This window comes from Enhydra lutris, unplaced genomic scaffold, assembly GCF_002288905.1.
Source record: "Enhydra lutris kenyoni isolate GAN:26980312 unplaced genomic scaffold, ASM228890v2 scaffoldscaffold1, whole genome shotgun sequence".
NCBI lineage: Eukaryota > Metazoa > Chordata > Mammalia > Carnivora > Mustelidae > Enhydra > Enhydra lutris.
Window position 1 is genome coordinate 71,154,039 of NW_019154085.1, and position 17,622 is coordinate 71,171,660.

Consider the following 17,622-nt stretch of genomic DNA (forward strand, 5'->3'; position numbering starts at 1 on the left):
GTAATACTTTTCTTTTTTTTTTTTTTAAAGATTTTATTTATTTATTTGACAGAGAGAGATCACAAGTAGGCAGAGAGGCAGGCAGAGAGAGAGGGAAGCAGGCTCCTCGCAGAGCAGAGAGCCCAATGCGGGGCTCAATCCCAGGACCCTGAGATCATGACCTGAGCCGAAGGCAGAGGCTTTAACCCACTGAGCCACCCAGGCACCCCGGGTAATACTTTTCTTTTCCTACTTTTCTGCATTTTACATTTATTTTCTATGACACATGTTAATAAAAAACAGAAGTTTATGATGGACCCATATCTAAATAAGTAAATATAATAAGTGAAAATCAGACTTTTTAAAAAATTGAGGTGGTGAAACTTGATCTTATGCAGAATTAATTCAAATAGAAAACTTAGCACATATTTATTGAAAAGGAAAATGTTCCTGATGTAGAGTTAACTGAAAAAATATACCATAAAATAGTATACCTGATATGAATCCATCTTATGGTTATATAAGCCATATAACCATTATATGATTATTTTATGATTTATGAAACCTTGGCAAGTACTAGAATTTCATATACTACAACCTTTAAATGTGATGATCTCTGGGTAGTGAAACTAAAAGGTCTTTTTTTCTACAAGATCATTTGCTTTTCTACATTTTTAATGTTTTCTGTTTGTATACATGTTAGGAAAAAATTAATCTCTTTTTTCGCATTTACATTTTGGTTCAATTTGCAGCCCATTTTTAGGAATACATCTATTTTTTTCAAGTAAGAAATGCCTTACATTAAACTACCTACCTACTTCTTACAGTATCATACCAATTATTTTCTACAGTTTGTTTTATTAAAGCATACTTGACTTGAAGGTACTTCACATAAACTTGATTATTATACCAGTCTTTTTAACAAGTTCATGGCACTGATAATATGGTATTACAAATTATCAATATCAATTATCCGATACTGCAAGCCTTCTAGATTCTATTGTTGTCATGTGAGTCCTCACCTACCCTTACATCCATAAAACTTCCCAAAAAGTCACCATAATCTTAACTAAGAGAAGCCGAAAAACATTTTTGAAAAATTATTCTGCAGAACATTATTTTCCACTTATTCCAAACAGCACAAGGTTTGCAGGAAATGAAATGAAACCATGGTAACCAACTAAACCTATCATGAGCTATCAGATCAAAAGAACACATAGTACATTACACGTCAACGCCTACCACCACCATAATCTTTCCCCGGTTCTTTTTGATCCTTCTTCCTATACATGAAAAAAGCCTTCAACCAGTTTTTATCTTTTAAAAATGTGAAAGTCCCTTTACCAGTATCTACTGTAATTCTCTGACTTTATCCAGACACTCTGGCTGAGTTTACCTTTAAGAGTCAACCTCATGCTCTGAGATTCAATTAAGAATTCCTGTAGGTTTTTTTCCCCCAATTATTAGCAAATTACATTTTTTACTTCAATGAATTTTATAATTCTTTTTTTAATACAGGAGCAATAGTTTCTTCATACTAAAGCTTCAGCACTGTAAAGATAAAAACATATTCTCACAGGAATTTCTTCCTTAATAGAATCTTACCAGCATTCCAAACTCAAAGACACAATAAATTAAATCATAACTGCACATAATACAGAAAAGCCCCCTTTTGTCCTCTTGCCCATTCTGTCACCAATCATCAACCCCCATCCTAGGAACTGAAGCTAAATCCACAGAATCTAGCTCAACATGTTCTTAAACTACCAACCATCATTTAAAATGAAATAAACAATGTATGGATGGCTTTTGTCAGGCATTAATTGTTTATTATGCAACTATTTAGCCAGAGAGACAATAGGGCAAGCCTCCATAAAGACTAAAGATTATCGGGGCACCTGGGTGGCTCAGTGGGTTAAAGCCTCTGCCTTTGGCTCAGGTCATAATCCCAGGATTCTGGGATCGAGCCCCGGATCAGGCTCTCTGCTCGGCAGGGAGCCTTCTTCCCTTCCTCTCTCTCTGCCTGCTTATGATCTCTGTCTGTCAAATAAATAAATAAAATCTTAAAAAAAAAAAAAAAAGACTAAAGATTATCTTTACTGCTATGGTTAGCCGCTCTCTAATAGTGATCACTTAATATAAAATATTTTTTCTTTTATATAAAAATATATGCATATATAATGTGCCACAAAATAAAATGCAAACATGCCATAAAAAATACATATATTTTATGCACAACGAATTTCTGAACAGATAGACACCTAATTGCGAATGACATTGTTTCTAAGAAGTGGAACTAGAAGAAGCATGTGGTAGAAAAGAAAGGTTATTTGACATTATTTGGAAAAAAAAATTTAACCACATCCACATGTTGATTTCATAATTGTAATAGATGTAGTAAATTACATAAATGCAGATATGCAATTATTTTTATAGATGACTATTGTTTTTCTTTATCCAAGCTGACTACAAAATTATTTTTGTAAGTACAAATGATCACCAAATGATTTTATCATGAAATTTTAGTTTAAATAATTAAACTTATACATACTTGATTTTGCTTTTCTCTTTTTGGGGGGACAGGGGTGAAAAGTTAACCCTTAAGGATTAGTTAGAGTAAGTCTTATCCTAAAAGTCTTTAGAGAGGGTTGGTAGGCTTTATAAAAATGATAATGTGTTAACATAAAAGTCTTTATTAAAAAATTCAAAAGCTAAGAGTTTACTTTTCTGCCACACTCCTTGTCAACTTAGAGAAGTGCTACATGATTTAGTGTTGTTTTGGATATTGTTTTTAACAAGTTATATCCTCTATTTTTTTTTAAGATTTTATTTATTTATTTGACAGAGAGAGAGAGATCACAAGTAGGCAGAGGCAGGCAGAGAGAGAGGGGGAAGGAAACAGGCTCCCTGCCAAGCAGAGAGCCCAATGCGGGGCTCGATACCAGGACCCTGAGATCATGACATGAGCCGAAGGCAGAGGCTTAACCCACTGAGCCACCCAGGTGCTCCTTTATTCTCTGTTTCTTAGTTTTTTGTTCTTTAGCAAGTTAACCCTTGGATTCCTTACTATAAAATGCAGAAAATACAGTATATACCACATAGGCTTATTTCATAGATCACACTCAGTTTTCCAACCTGTATGCCCTGAAAAGAGGTTGCAGGTTAAAAGATATGAAAAGTGTCTAGCCATTTTAAAGACCAGGAAGGTATGGTGCAGCTGAAGTCCTTGGGCTGGTCACATTGGGCCACACTAAGGTAAATACAGTACATTTACTTTAGTGTACCATAGAACATCATAATTTTCAATGGGTGCCACAATATGAAAAAGTATTGGAAAATACTTAAAGATAATGCACATAAAGTATTTACCACAGTGTCTGCCTGACTCAGGAAATATTCAGTAAATGCTAACTCTTACTATATTTATAAAACTGTTAAGTCCATTAGTAGGATATTTATGTATGCCAAATCATTCACAGGAAAGGAGGCACGTTATCAACACATTCTGGGGCAGTATCTGTTACCAAGAAACAGATCTTAAATTAAGAGAACCTGGTAGGCTTTCCACTGCACCTTAGAGTAGATACGTAAGTCAGATTCCAGTTTCCCTTTACAAAGCAGATAATCAGAGTGAGTTACCTCTCTCGCATCAAAGTTCCTGTCAATACACTCTAAAATGTACTTGAAATTCAACTCCATCCTCAATGCTCTGTGGAATTTGCCTTATGTTGTGCCTTAAGAATACAAAAACCAAAAATATCTTGAAATCAGCTTTTTAAATTTCTCTATCTTGGTTTTAAATCCATTGCAATGTATGCATGCTTTTGAGATGGAACTGAAGCTTAAACAGACAGTATATGAGCGAATATAAGACCATAAAAACACGACAAATGTAGTACCATTCAAGAGTGCACATCAAAACCACAGTGCGGTTCCACTTTACTCCCACTAGGGCATCACACCTACTGTTTATTTCATTTTTTTAAAAGATTTTATTTATTTATTTGACAGACAGAGATCACAAGTAGGCAGAGAGGCAGGCAGAGAGAGAGAGAGAGAGAGAGAGAGGAGGAAGCAGACTCCCTGCCGAGCAGAGAGCCCAGTGCGGGGCTCAATCCCAGGACCCTGGGATCATGACCCGAGCCGAAGGCAGAGGCTTTAACCCACTGAGCCACCTAGGCGCCCACACCTACTGTTTAAATCAAAGACATAATAACAAGTATTGCAAGGACTGGAGAAATTGGACCCCTCATACATCACTGGTGGGACTGTAAAATAGTAAAACTACTTTGGAAAAAAATTTGGCAGTTTTTCAAAATGTTAAACCTAGAGCCACAATATGATCCAGCAATTTCACTCCTAGGTGTGTACCCAAGAGAAATGAAAACATATGTCTACACAAAGACTTGTACAGAGCAGTATCCATACTAGCATATTTATAGCAATGTTATTCATAATAACCCCAAAGTGGGAACAACTCAAATGTTCATGAACTGATGAGTGGGGAAACAAAAGGAAGTATATATCTATACATCAATGTATTATGGACTTTAATAAAAGGAATAAAATAGTAATACATGTGACAACACAGACGAACCTTGAAAACATGCTAAGGGAAAGATGTAAAACAAAAAAACACATATTATATATGATTCCATTTTTATGAAATGTCTTTGAAAATAGAGACAAAAACATGCCAATGTTTGAATCTATAGAGACAAAAACATGCCAGTGGTTCCCCGAGGCTGGAAGGGTTGGGAATAAGAGAGAAGTGACTACAGATGGGTATGGAGTTTCTCTTTTAGGGTGATTAAATGTTTTAAAATTATGTTGCATAACTTTGTGACTGCATCAAAACCTACTGAATTGTACAATTTAAATGGGTGAATTCGTATGTTAATTATAATTCTTAAAAAAAATTTTTTTTTAAAAGATTTTATTTATTTATTTGTCAGAGAGAGAGAGAGAGGGAGAGAGAGCAAGCACAGGCAGACAGAATGGCAGGCTGAGGCAGAGGGAGAAGCAGGCTCCCTGCTGAGCAAGGAGCCCGATGTGGGACTCGATCCCAGGATGCTGGGATCATGACCCGAGCCGAAGGCAGCTGCTTAACCAACTGAGCCACCCAGGCGTCCCTTAAAAAAATTTTTTAAGAGTAAGATAAAATAACATGCAAAAGGCAAGCTTGTGAATAAAGTTAGGGGGGAAAGTTGGAATTTTGTAATATATAGAAACTAAGTGGTTGTTATCGGTTGAAGTTACAGAATACTCTGGACAAGAGGGAAATCTTTTTCAGTCCAAGGGGAAAAAAATTAAAACCCCAGGAAACAGGAAGAAAACAAATCAGTTAGTCAATGAGCCCTTAACTTCTTTTCTCTATCTAATACTTCAGCAAGAAGTCTTTTAGGCTTGTTTAACAAAAAAGGGGTGTGAAAGGGATGCCTGTGTGGCTCAGTCGCTTAAGCATCTTTGTCTTGTGTCATGATCGGGGGTCCTGGGACCAATTCTTGCATCGGGCTCCTTGCTCAGCGGGGCACTTGCTTCTCCCTCTGCCTGGCACTCCCCCTGCTTATGCACACTCACTCTTTCAGACAAATAACTAAATAAAGTCTTTAAAAACGGGGGGTTGTGAAAAAGAGAAAAAAAGTGGGGAAGATATCTGAACTTAGCAAACCGAAGAAATCTGGTAGATTTTTTTCCCCTTCTTTCCCCTTCTCTGCTTCCAGCATTTAATTCTAATTTGTTGACTGAAAATGAGAAATATATCAAAGGCTCTTATACTCAACCGATACATAGTTAAAGTTTTCTCTCCCTGTAGACAGTTCACTTGAAAAGCCATTAAGCAGAATGCTTGGTAAGATTGGAGTCCAGAAATACAGAAAGTGAGTAAATCAAATATTTAATGGAATATCTCTCAATGAGTGCTCCACAGAGAAATTTCATGAAGAGGGTCTCATAATCAAGTGAGTTTGGGAAAGGCAGTATGGTTTTTAAAATAATACTCACGGGCTCTGAGAACTACTGTAGGAAAGAAGTCCAACAAATTATATTTAATGGCAGGACACTCATGGGGCTCCTCATATTCACCTCTCTACTACAGATAATGCTGCCAATGTTGGCCAAGAATCCCCTGTTCCACAGACCCTGAACTCAAGAACACTGTCCTCTCTGACTTCCCTTTCTATTGCCCCCAACACTGACCAATCCTTCTCCTAACCAATTATTTAAATGTTGATACTTTCCATTTAGAGTTAAATCTTCAGAGTTTTAGAAGTTATTACCCTCCATTTTGACCCAAGGTTGCAAATTAGTTTCTTTGATTCTTCCCAAAATGAAAATCACACTATTGAATTTTTTGTGTGTGATTATAAAAAATGATACACATGCGCTGTAAAAAAAAAAAAAATCAGGCAACTCATAAAGATTCCTTTAGACATTTCTTTGCTTACATAGATACCCAATAGATACATAATCTTATCTTAGTAGTATAATACCGTACATACTGTCCTATATAATGAATTTTATTTTTCAGATTAACACGGACCAATACATATTTCAAAATTTATTGAATAAGAAGATATATTTTCTGGGGCGCCTGAGTGGCTCAGTGAGTTAAAAGCCTCTGCCTTCGGCTCAGGTCATGATCTCAGGGTCCTGGGATCGAGCACCACATTGGGCTCTCTGCTCAGCAGGGAGCCTGCTTTCTTTCCTCTCTCTCTGCCTGCCTCTCTGCCTACTTGTGATCTTTGTCTGTCAAATAAATAAATAAAATATTTTTAAAAAAAGATATATTTTCTTAATTAAAAAAAAAATTTATTTAAGTAATTTCTACCCCCGAATGTGGGGCTTGAACTTATGACCCCAAGATCAAGAGTTGCATGCTCTTTGAATGGAGCCAGCCAGTGCCCCAATAAGGTCTATTTTTAAAAATACATATAATAAATATATCTAAACATATTAACAATATGCTTTCTCAATCTTTAAATTCTCATTTGTTCTCCATTATCTAAAATTTTCCTAGGAGCGCCTGGGTGGCTCAGAGGGTTAAGCCTCTGCCTTCGGCTCAGGTCATGATCTCAGGGTCCTGGGATCGAGCCCCACATCGGGCTCTCTGCTCAGCGGGGAGCCTGCTTCTCCCTCTCTCTGCCTACTTGTGATTTCTGTCAAATAAATAAATAAAATCTTTAAAAAAATAAATACATAAAATAAAATTTTCCTAAATAATTCTTATCTTATAGTGGTCAGCACAAAACTAACAGGAAAGTGCTAAGCACTGTGGGTATAAAGCATTCTCTGGAATATCCAGACACAGAATTTAGGGATTATCAAGACTCTTGCACATATGTCATCTTGCTCTTCTCCCAATTTAGAGAAGCTAAAATGAGTCAGACTCAAAAGAAATGTCTTTGGAATTGCCAAATCTGTAGTTAACATTTCTCCTCATCATGAGCCCTTCAAAATCTATTAAGATACCTAAAACCCTTGTAAAAGTTATTTTTCAGTAGCCAAAGGAAAACCACCTACTAAATTAATTCCTAAATAATTCTGGTAAAACTTAGGTTCCACTAAGTTTTCCACTCATTATTTTTTCTGCTTTCACAATGATCCTTCCAAATTACAAATGTAATCATCACCCCCTTCTATGAAAAGTTTTCAGTGACTCCCATTTCCTACAGATAAAGTCCAAATTCTTAAGGATGAATTACCAGGTTTTCCTGGCACTCTGACTGCCAACACTTCCTGTATCCCCAAACCCCAACAGCCTGCCATGCACTGAATGTTCCACTCTGTTCTATATCTTCCTTCCTTGGCTGTTTCTTCCCCAAATGCTTGTTTTTCAACACACTCTATTCTTCTACCTGGCACACCTCTAGTCTACCTTTAAAAGCCAAATTGAATGTCTTCTTTCTTGACCCAAGTTGATAGTACTGCCAAAACACCGAAGCTCAAAAAACACTACTATTTTTGATGAGGCAGTTGTCTGAGAGATTATTTTAATTACCTAATTTAACAGTGAAGACTAAGCTCCTGACTTCGACAAAAGCCATGGACACATTTATGACACACCAGGGATAAATATTTTAAGGTAAATAATTAGGTTTTCCAATCATCTTTAAAATATTGAATTACATTAAAGTCAGTTTGGAAAATATTTTAAGTCAAGTTTTGAAAAAAATTATAGGCAAAAGAACATCAAAACAGAATTTATAAAGCTCTAGCCTCATATACAACTTTCTTCGGAGCTAATACCAAATTCTCTCACTTATTTACCAAAGCTAAAATTGGATATACTACTTTAATCAGAGGTTGATCAGGACTAAAAGATTTGAATAATTATACCACAGATGGATCCTCACTGTCAAACAAGGAAACTACTTTAATGAATACCCACTATGTTATATACTACGTGCCTGGTATCCATTTCCTCTCCTCACTCAACCTGCTTCCTTCTTTAAAACAGGAAAAGAAAACTAGATTTTGTTTGTTCGTCCAGATTCCCTCTCAAGCCTTACCTTCCAGAAGAAACTGATCCCATCTCCCAGCTCTAGAACCATGGGCTGGTTAGACAAGCAATCAATCAGTACATGCATTTCCTTGCAGATATTGGCTCAGGGGGTGGGAAAGGGAGAGCTGTAGAGGCCTGGTCCACTTGAAGGGAAGGAGGCATGAGAAAGGAGAGGTTCCCTTGTACTCTATGGCCAGGCATAAAGAAGGAAGCATACAACTCTGATGGCCCTTGGCAGCCAGACTACAAGAAAAGCCACTCTTAGACCAGAGCTGATGCTGTGAGAGGCCATGAATAGAAATGAGGTAACAAGTTCTTGATAACATCACTAGGGCACTGCTCATCCATGTTACTGCATTTCCAAATTTCTCATTAAGTATTTCCTTAAGTAATTTATTGTTTGAGCCAACAGAGTTTGCCTGTTTTAGATATCAGATAATACTTGCAGTTGAACGAATCTCAATTGATAGAGAATTTGATTCTTTTAGAAAGGCTGCTGCTGGGACGCCTGGGTGGCTCAGTCGGTTAAGCGGCTACCTTCTGCTCGGGTCATGATCCCAGAGTCCTGGGATGGAGCCCCACATTGGGCTCCTTGCTCAGCGGGAAGCCTGCTTCTCCCTCTGCCTGCCACTCTGCCTGCCTGTGCTCACTCGCTCGCTCTCTATCTCTCTCTCTGACAAATAAATAAAATCTTAAAAAATAAATAAATAAATAATAAAAAGGCTGCCACTAATTACAGACTTTTAAAAAGTCTCTTTTGCAGACTAATGGGATTATAATCCAACTTTACACATAAGAATCTAAAGCTTAAAGAGGTTAAATATATATAATAAGATTAGGCAACTCGAACTCATGTTTGTCAGGCTCTAAGCTTCTACAGCTATTTCCAAAGTTCTACAGTGAGACCAGGTAATTGAAATTAGATTTTGCGACAGATGTTTTAAAATCTCAATTCCTGATTCTCTCTGACCTTCTCTTTCAACCTATATGTTTACTGAAAGTTCTCCTGTTTAGGTCAGTAAATGTTTCTTCTTTCTGGGATACCTGGGTGGTGCAGTCAGTTAAGCATCTGACTCCTGGTTTCAGCTCAGGTCCTGATTTCAGGGTTTTGAGATTGAGCCCCGCATCGGGCTCCATACTCAGCAAGGAGTCTGCTTGGGATTCTCCCTCTGCCCCTCCCTCTGCTTGCTCATGTGCTTGCGCGCGCTCTCTCCCTCTCAAATAAATAAATAAATCTTTAAAAAAATGTTTCTTCTTTCAGCTTTCTTTTCCAGTTTTAGTAAAATGCATACTTACATTTTTCTTTTCAGTAAAAATGAACAAATTTAGCAAATCAGGCCACTGAGAAAAAGGGATATCTTTATATCAAAGGGAACCAGTGTTATCAAAGAGCACAATACATCAAAGTAATGTATAACTTTAGTCCTGACACCATATTAAATGTGCAACATCAATATAAAGAGGTGTTTTAATATTTCCAAGGAAATTCTTGGATGGAATCCAAGCAAGTATGCCCCACATTAATGAATGGCTTAGGAAAATAATAGTGAAATCCTAGAGTTGAGCTATGATTCCACCTATTAGCACACTAAAGACAGAAAAAGTAAACAGTTCTTGAAGATCAGAATGTTATTTACACATTTGTTCAGACAGTAAAGGTCTTTTTTGCATTCATATCAATTTCATGATAATTTCAGATAAACATAGTGAAAAAACTAGTTTTGAATGTGTTGTGATTAAACTTACATGCAGAAACTGGTTAGACTCTTATCAGGAATAGCAGTGGCAATGAGAAAATAGATAGCAAATATCTAAAAGATCATTTCATATGAACACTAATATTAGCTCTTCACTGGTCTTTTCACCTTATTCCACTATTTCCAAGAATTCATGGTGCAGTACTTATGTAACTCTATCAGATATTTACAGTGAACAATTGTTTTAATAGGTCATTATTCAAGAAAATACAGGAAAAGATGGAGAATTTCATCAGAGAATTAGAATCGAAAAAAAAGAAAGAGAGGAAGAAAATTCTGTACCTAAGTAACACAAAATATGAAACTAGGAACTCAGTGGATTGGTTTAACAGCAGGTCAAAAACAGCAGAATACAAGACTAGTGAATGGAAAGATTTGTCAATAGAAAATGTCCAAACTAAAGTTCAGAGAGATAAAAGTCGGAAAGTTAGTCCAGAGGGAAAAAAATTTAGAAAAGAAAGAAAATAATTTATTCTGAATAAACCTGTAGTTAGAGAAATACTAATGGAGTTTTTCAAGCTAAGGGAAGATAATTCCAAGAAAATGCAAAATTACAGGAAAAAATGAAGAACAATGAAAGGGTTAATATAGGAGTAAACAGAGACAAATACTGACTTTTCTGTTTAAACAATAACAATTAGGTATTGTGGTTTATGGTATATGGAAATAAAACATCTCAAAATAACAAGATAAAAGGTAGGAGGGAGGGAAATGGAAATTAGAGTATTCTAAGATTCTAGCATTATTAGGAAAATGATAGAAACAATCATTTATATTAAATATAAATGAGCCAAGGCCATATGTTTTAACCTCTAATTTAACCATTAAAAGAAGAGTAGAAGAATGTATAACTCAGGTTAAGCGGGAGGAAAAAAATGCAATAAAAAATTGACTTGTAGGGGTGCCTGGGTGGCTCAGTCGGTAAGCATCTGTCTTCAGCTTGGGTCATGATCCCAGGGTCGTGGGATCAAGCCCCCCATCGGGCTCCATGTTTGGCAGGAAGCCTGCTTACCCTCTCCCACTTCTCCTGCTCGTGTTCCTGCTCTCATTGTCTCTTTCTCAGTCAAATAAATAAATAAAATCTTTAAAAAAAAAAAAACTGACTTGTAAAATAAGTCGAAAAAGAAGCATAGAACAGGAGAGTTACATAAGATACATGAGAGAGAGAAAATAAGATAGTATTTAAATCAAATATATCAGTAATTATATTAAATGTAAATGGATTCTATATTTTTAGCTGAAATTAAAACTTGAAACACCATAAACAGAAATAAAGGACAAGTCACAAACTTGAAGGAGACAATTTGCTATATATATAACCAAATGATGAGTAGCCAGAATAAATGATTTTTATAAATCAACAAGAAAATACCAGGGTAAGGGATCTGAATGCAAATTTCACAGAAGAAAAAATGTGAATAGCAAATAAACACAGAAGATGCTCAACCTCACTTGGAATCAGAGACATTCAAATTAATCAGCAGACACCATCAGCCTGCCATAATATCTGACAGTATTAAGTGAAAACAATAGGAATTCTTATACAGTGTTGTGGAATAAACTGTGCAACTACTTTGGAAAAAATTACTCATTATCTAATAAAGCAAAAGCAGCAACTTTACATCTAAGTAAATATTCTAGAGAAAATCATAATATATACCAGTATATATTTACAAGATTATTATACATGGCAGGACTCTTTTTAACAGTACCAAACTAAAAACCACCCACATGTCCATCAATAATAGGATGGATAAATAAATCATAGTGTATTTATTTAGTGGATAATATAACACTGTAAATAAATGAATTATAGCCATGTTCTAAAATAAAGAAAAAAATCTCAGGAATATAATGTGGAATGAAAAAAAACTGAAGAATACATTCTACATGTCCTATTTATTTAAAGCTCAAAAATGAACAAATCAAAACAATGCATTACGTAGGGATACAAACATACGTTATAAGCTAGTAAAGAAAAGTGAGAGAATGATAATCAGGATAGGTTAGCCAGTGTGAGGGACAGGAGGAAGAAGGAAGGATTGGGGCAGGTATATACAGTACAAATGAGATTCCAAAGGCAATAGCTGTTTCTTAAAATACAGGTTGGGCACATAAGAGTTATAGTAACATGTTATTTAATAATTTTTAAATAACTATAATATAAATATAATTTTTATATTTCTTGTAGGTATTCCTTTGTATGTTCTTAACATTTAATAAAAAGTATATGTTTTATATGACAATATATAACATGCACTAGTCCTACCCTTTCATTTGTCATTCTATATGACACTGAACCTAATTTTTTTCTTCTAGTGAGAATGATAAGATATTTTTAAAGAATTAGCTCTAAACTATGAAAATCATAAAAAATGTTTTCAAAACCAAACTCCTTAGATTATCTTAGTGTTCTTTTTTATAACTGATAGTTACAATATATCATTAAACTACAACTAATCCAAATGTTGTCAATATCAATACACAGAAAATCCCAAAGTCACTGAACTACTTCATGCTTCCTGAGGTATAATCTAGTGCTTGGGCTAGCATTTTATCTTCAACTACACATTCCAACCATGTGGATGCGTGTCCATAGACTTTTACTGTATAAAAAACTTTAAGCAACAATCATTTTTCTTGAACCGAGGAGTCATTATGAGCAAAGGCAAAGCCAGAAAAACCCGGCCTGAAATTCAGGCTGAGGTCGGGTATGGGAGAAGATGGTGCTCAAGAGAAAACTAAGATGTTAACTACAGACGACCTCCCATGCTCAAAAGCAACTTATGTTTTTTTTAAAAATTAACATGAAAAAAGTATTTGCTATGGGATGCAATGTCTGATACGATGCGAGGTGAAGGCCTCTAAATGCGGCAGTGCCAGGGCCTACAAACACCTTAAAATAGAACTAAGAGGAAAAAGAAGAGTGAGGTCTTGGTTTCAGTCATGTGGACTGACTACATGATAGTGTCATCAGCTAATAAGGGAATATAGATGTTACAGCATATTTGGGAGGAAAACTGATGAGTTCAGTCTTGGACATCAGGAGGCTGAGGTGCCAATGGAGCAAGCTGACTTCAGGGACTTGTTGTTTTTAACTATAGGGCCTGTGGTTATCAGAGTAAACGCATAATGAACATTGACAGCCAAAAATTATGAAACTGGCTCCCCCAAACGGGTCAGGCATTATGTTTAAAACCAAACAAACTGATATGAATTAGGAGAATTTTCAGTTGAAATGGGGAATATCAGATACATCAATACAACTTCTTTTTATTTTCTCCTTGACACTTCCCTGCCACACACCTAGTTCAAAACAAGGAAGATCATATTTCAGCATATAAATTCCTCACAGTGTATATTCACAAATCCCCTACTCCTACTACAGCCCGTTACTCATTACTACTTCTTTTCCCTGTAAAATTTTATGATCATTTTCAATAACAAAAGGAGGACTGCATGTTTCCTCCAGATATATGAATTAAAAACATTCCCATCAATCTCATGTTCATCTATTCTCGAATTTCTATTGTCAGATTTCCTGTACTGAAGTGGATGGGAAGTAATTATAAAATTACAGTGTAGGAATATGGTCACTGTATCCCTACTGTCCCTGCAGGTGGGAAGAAGGAAGAGCTTGGGAGCTCTGGGTCCTACTTCTCTCCACACTAAACCCTTGGCCCTAAGGTGTTTCCTGATGTCACTCAGTGAAAAGTGAGTGACAGCCACACTAGAAGATGAGTGGCATTATGGTATGATGGAGTACCTGAACCTTGCAACGAGGTGACACTGAGCTCAAATTCAGTTTTGTAACTTACTGTGTGATCTCGGAGGGATTTAGGGCAGAAGGTAATAAAGGGGAAAGGAAGAGAGTGTTGTGCAGATATCTGTCTCTCCCTCACCCCACTTCCTTCTTCGGTATTCTGGCCCGTAAGTCTTCACATGTACACTTGTTTACCCCAGACACAGAGAAGACCAGACTATTTGGAAATGGGGTGTTGCAGAATCCTAAAATTACAAAATGTTTGGCATAAAAAGAGGAAAAAACTGACTTGAGGGAATTCTGTGATTTACACCAAATGTGTCTTTAGTTTATTTGGTGGTAAAATGAGTATCTGAATTCCCAGCCCAGATTTTTTTCCCTATATACCATAATTTAAACCTGAAAAACAATATAATCAAATAACTGAAGGGGGAATTACACTTTTTAATTTGCCATAAAAAGCAAATTTCCACGCCTGCAACAAGCTTTATTCTCCAAGTACACGACTGATTCAGAATTCAGTAGAAAACAGTACTGGATTATATCATTCTTTTTGTCAAGAAGATTAAGTCTTGTGGATAGGACTAAGAGCAGTCCCTGCTCACCCAAATAGGCATAGGTGACTGGAGAAGGGGTTTGACCTGGTCATATTAGAGCAACAACATCATCTTTCTGTTCTCTCACTGTGGCTACCAAAAGAAATTGCCACACCTTTGGCCTCTATCTTAGGGAGTTTCCACACTTAAGTCTTTTCCAAAGATGAATAAATACACAAAGACAATGGATAATTATCTCAAGCCTTTGGAGAGGGAGCAATGGAGAGTGACTAAGAACACAGACTCTGAAGCCAGACTATCTGCATTCAAATATCAGCTACACGAATTACTAAATGTATAACCTTGGCCAAGTTACTCAACCTCTAGGTCCTCAGTTTCCCTCTCTGTTAAGCAGAGATAGTAAGAGTACATCCATCCTCAAGTTGCTGAGATTAAATAAAGTCAGGGCTTGGCATGAAGGAAGCCCAATGGATAAGCATGCTGTTGTATTACTGCTCTGTTATTATTGCAGGGCTAATGGAAATATTTGTTTTCTGGGCACTGTACTAGAAGCTAACAACAGCCAAAATACTAGGCAAAGTTCAGTTGACAGGGAAGAGCCAAGAGCTCCCAGGAAAAGCTGCTTCCATCAAAAGCCAACCTAAGAAAAATGATATTGGCTTTAATCTTATGAGTTACAAAGATCTTTTCTCTTAGTTTCTTTCCTTATTCAAGAAATAGATGGGAGCTAACACAGCAGGACAGATGGGAGAGAACGGGTAAGATGAAATAGAAGAAAGCAGCTACAATAAAAATGCTTTAAAAGTTTTTCAATTCTTAATTACTGAGTGCTACCATTCATGAGGAATTTTTAAGGGTCTCAAAGCTATTAAAATGGTAATTAGGTCCCAAGAAAACAAGAACCAATTCAATTACATGCTGGATGCTTTTAAAATTTAAAGCCCTCCATTAAGAGGGTTTTAAATGAAGCACAGTTCTAATTACAGGTCCATGACCAACCTTAAAGCCAAAGTGTAGGTTCCTGGCTGACGCTGGCTTTCACGAATCAGGTAACTCCCCTCAGCCACACTCAAGAGCTGGTCTGCTTCTTCTCGGGAGATCATGCCATGAAACCTAAGAAAAAAGTCAATTCAGAAACTGAATGCTTTCCACCTTTTTCAGTAAAGCAAGATAAAACAAAACCCTCTATCCTCTCCTGTTGTTTTCTAGACAAAGTACTGCCATATAATCGAAGGGGAGCAGTTGGGTTTAACTCTGCCTGTGTTTCTCTGGGCCTGGCCCCTGGCCAGCTTCTCTGTGGTAACGAGAACCGCACCGAAGTAGCTTCCCAATCCATTTAACAATTGTGAAATCAAAATTCACATCCATCTAAGGGAAGATCAACCACCTCTCTCAAGAGGACAATTCCCTTCTTATGTAGCTGTCTGACCATATGGACGTACTAAAAAATATACAGCAATGTGTCCCCTTTCCTTCCTTCAAACTAGTGGCACTGCTCCAGAATTCTGGCTCACAGTCTAAGCTGGCAATTTTCCAGGACCCTGGGTTGCCCTTAATTGGCATGATTGCCCAATAATGTGCATAATCTGCATCACTGGATATTCAAGCCAAAAGCAAACAACAGTAATAACTTGCTTTCACTCCCTGCTAAACTCTATTTTTCATTAACAGGAAAAAGGGAAGAAGAAGAAAAAAACATAACACATTCTTTACACAGACAGCAGATTCATCTATAGCATTTTGACATGAAACACTGAAAAAGAAAAAAAAATGTCAGTGGTGACTGATGATTACTATTAAAAAGAGAAAACCACCTTATATCTGTATGGTGATTTACAACGAACTTAAACATACATTATGTTCTTTCAGTAATTCAAGGATAACTGAACTGAGGGACAACTCGAGGAAAACTTTATGGTTTTTACTGTGTAAAAAACAGCAGTCACTTGATTTCGGAATGATAAATTTAAAAGGCCCCAAAGTGGCAACATAATAATTTAAGGACTTTACTAGGGAGCAAGTAGCAAGTTTTTGGAGTGTTTCCTCATGAGGATGGTTCAGTCTTTTTCAATGTAAGTCTTAAAACAGTTCATGGTATGTATGTCCAAATCATGACAATCAGAGCATCTAGGTTCAAAATGGACTCTGGGAATTTCTTATCTCCATATATTTCTCAATAATGAGTTCGGAACCAGATCCATCAGACTCTGCCGGACGCAAGAAGACAGTAACCTACCACTGGCAGTAATGCGTTCCATTAGATTAGCATTTTGGCATACTGTTTTAAGTTTACATGACATCAGTTAGTAAAGTTAGTAAAATTTAATATTTATTTATTTTTAAAAACTCTACTAATTTAGAAGAAAATCACATTCAAGGATATAACCTTTGGAACAGAACTTGACAAGGATATTTAAAGCACTGTAAATCTGTTCATACCATTTGAACCAAAATTTCTATCCCAGTTAAAAAGCTTTATGCACCAAGATGTCTCTGATGGTATTATTTTTAATAATACAGTTTAGAAGCAAACTAAATGCCAAAAGCAGCAAAGTGACTAAATTATGGTACAACCGTAAGAAACATCAGTGGCTCCCTGCCAACTCTTAAGTGTCCATGTTCTAGTCACAAAAGTCTTGGAAACTTGAAGAGAATTTTTAAAAATTTAAAATACTTGCTATATATGTTATTGTGTACCTGATATGATCCTAAGTCTTGAAAAAAAATGATTTTATTCAAGGAATGATGGGATTATAGGTGATTTTTATTCTTTTTTCCAAAGGGCTTTATTTCTTTCTTTTAATAATCAGAAAAATTAAGCATTTAAAAAATTTTTATAACAATCTTCATAAAATAGAAAAATGTTCATTATCAAGTTGAAAAATTCAGTCTATAAAATTGTAATATCTCAATTTTGTAAAACCATTAGGAAAATAGATTTTCAAAAGGTAGTATTTCAGATTGTTAATACTAGCTATTGCTGCATAGCATAAATTTACTTATAGAAAATCTGGAAAATTGGGACACCTGGGTGGCTCAGTTGGTTGAGCGGCTGCCTTCGGC

The 17,622-nt window shown here is 36.2% G+C and overlaps 1 protein-coding gene across 1 annotated transcript in view; it reads right to left on the bottom strand.

The window, feature by feature from the left end:
• The window catches only part of LOC111142360 (chimerin 1), a 154,879-nt gene that overhangs the window by 115,256 nt on the left and 22,001 nt on the right, over nt 1-17,622 (bottom strand). The window contains exon 4 of the mRNA XM_022495390.1: nt 15,559-15,672. Within this exon, the coding sequence (XP_022351098.1) occupies nt 15,559-15,662 (104 nt within the window). The 5' untranslated portion in view covers nt 15,663-15,672. The remainder of the gene's footprint in view (nt 1-15,558; nt 15,673-17,622) is intronic.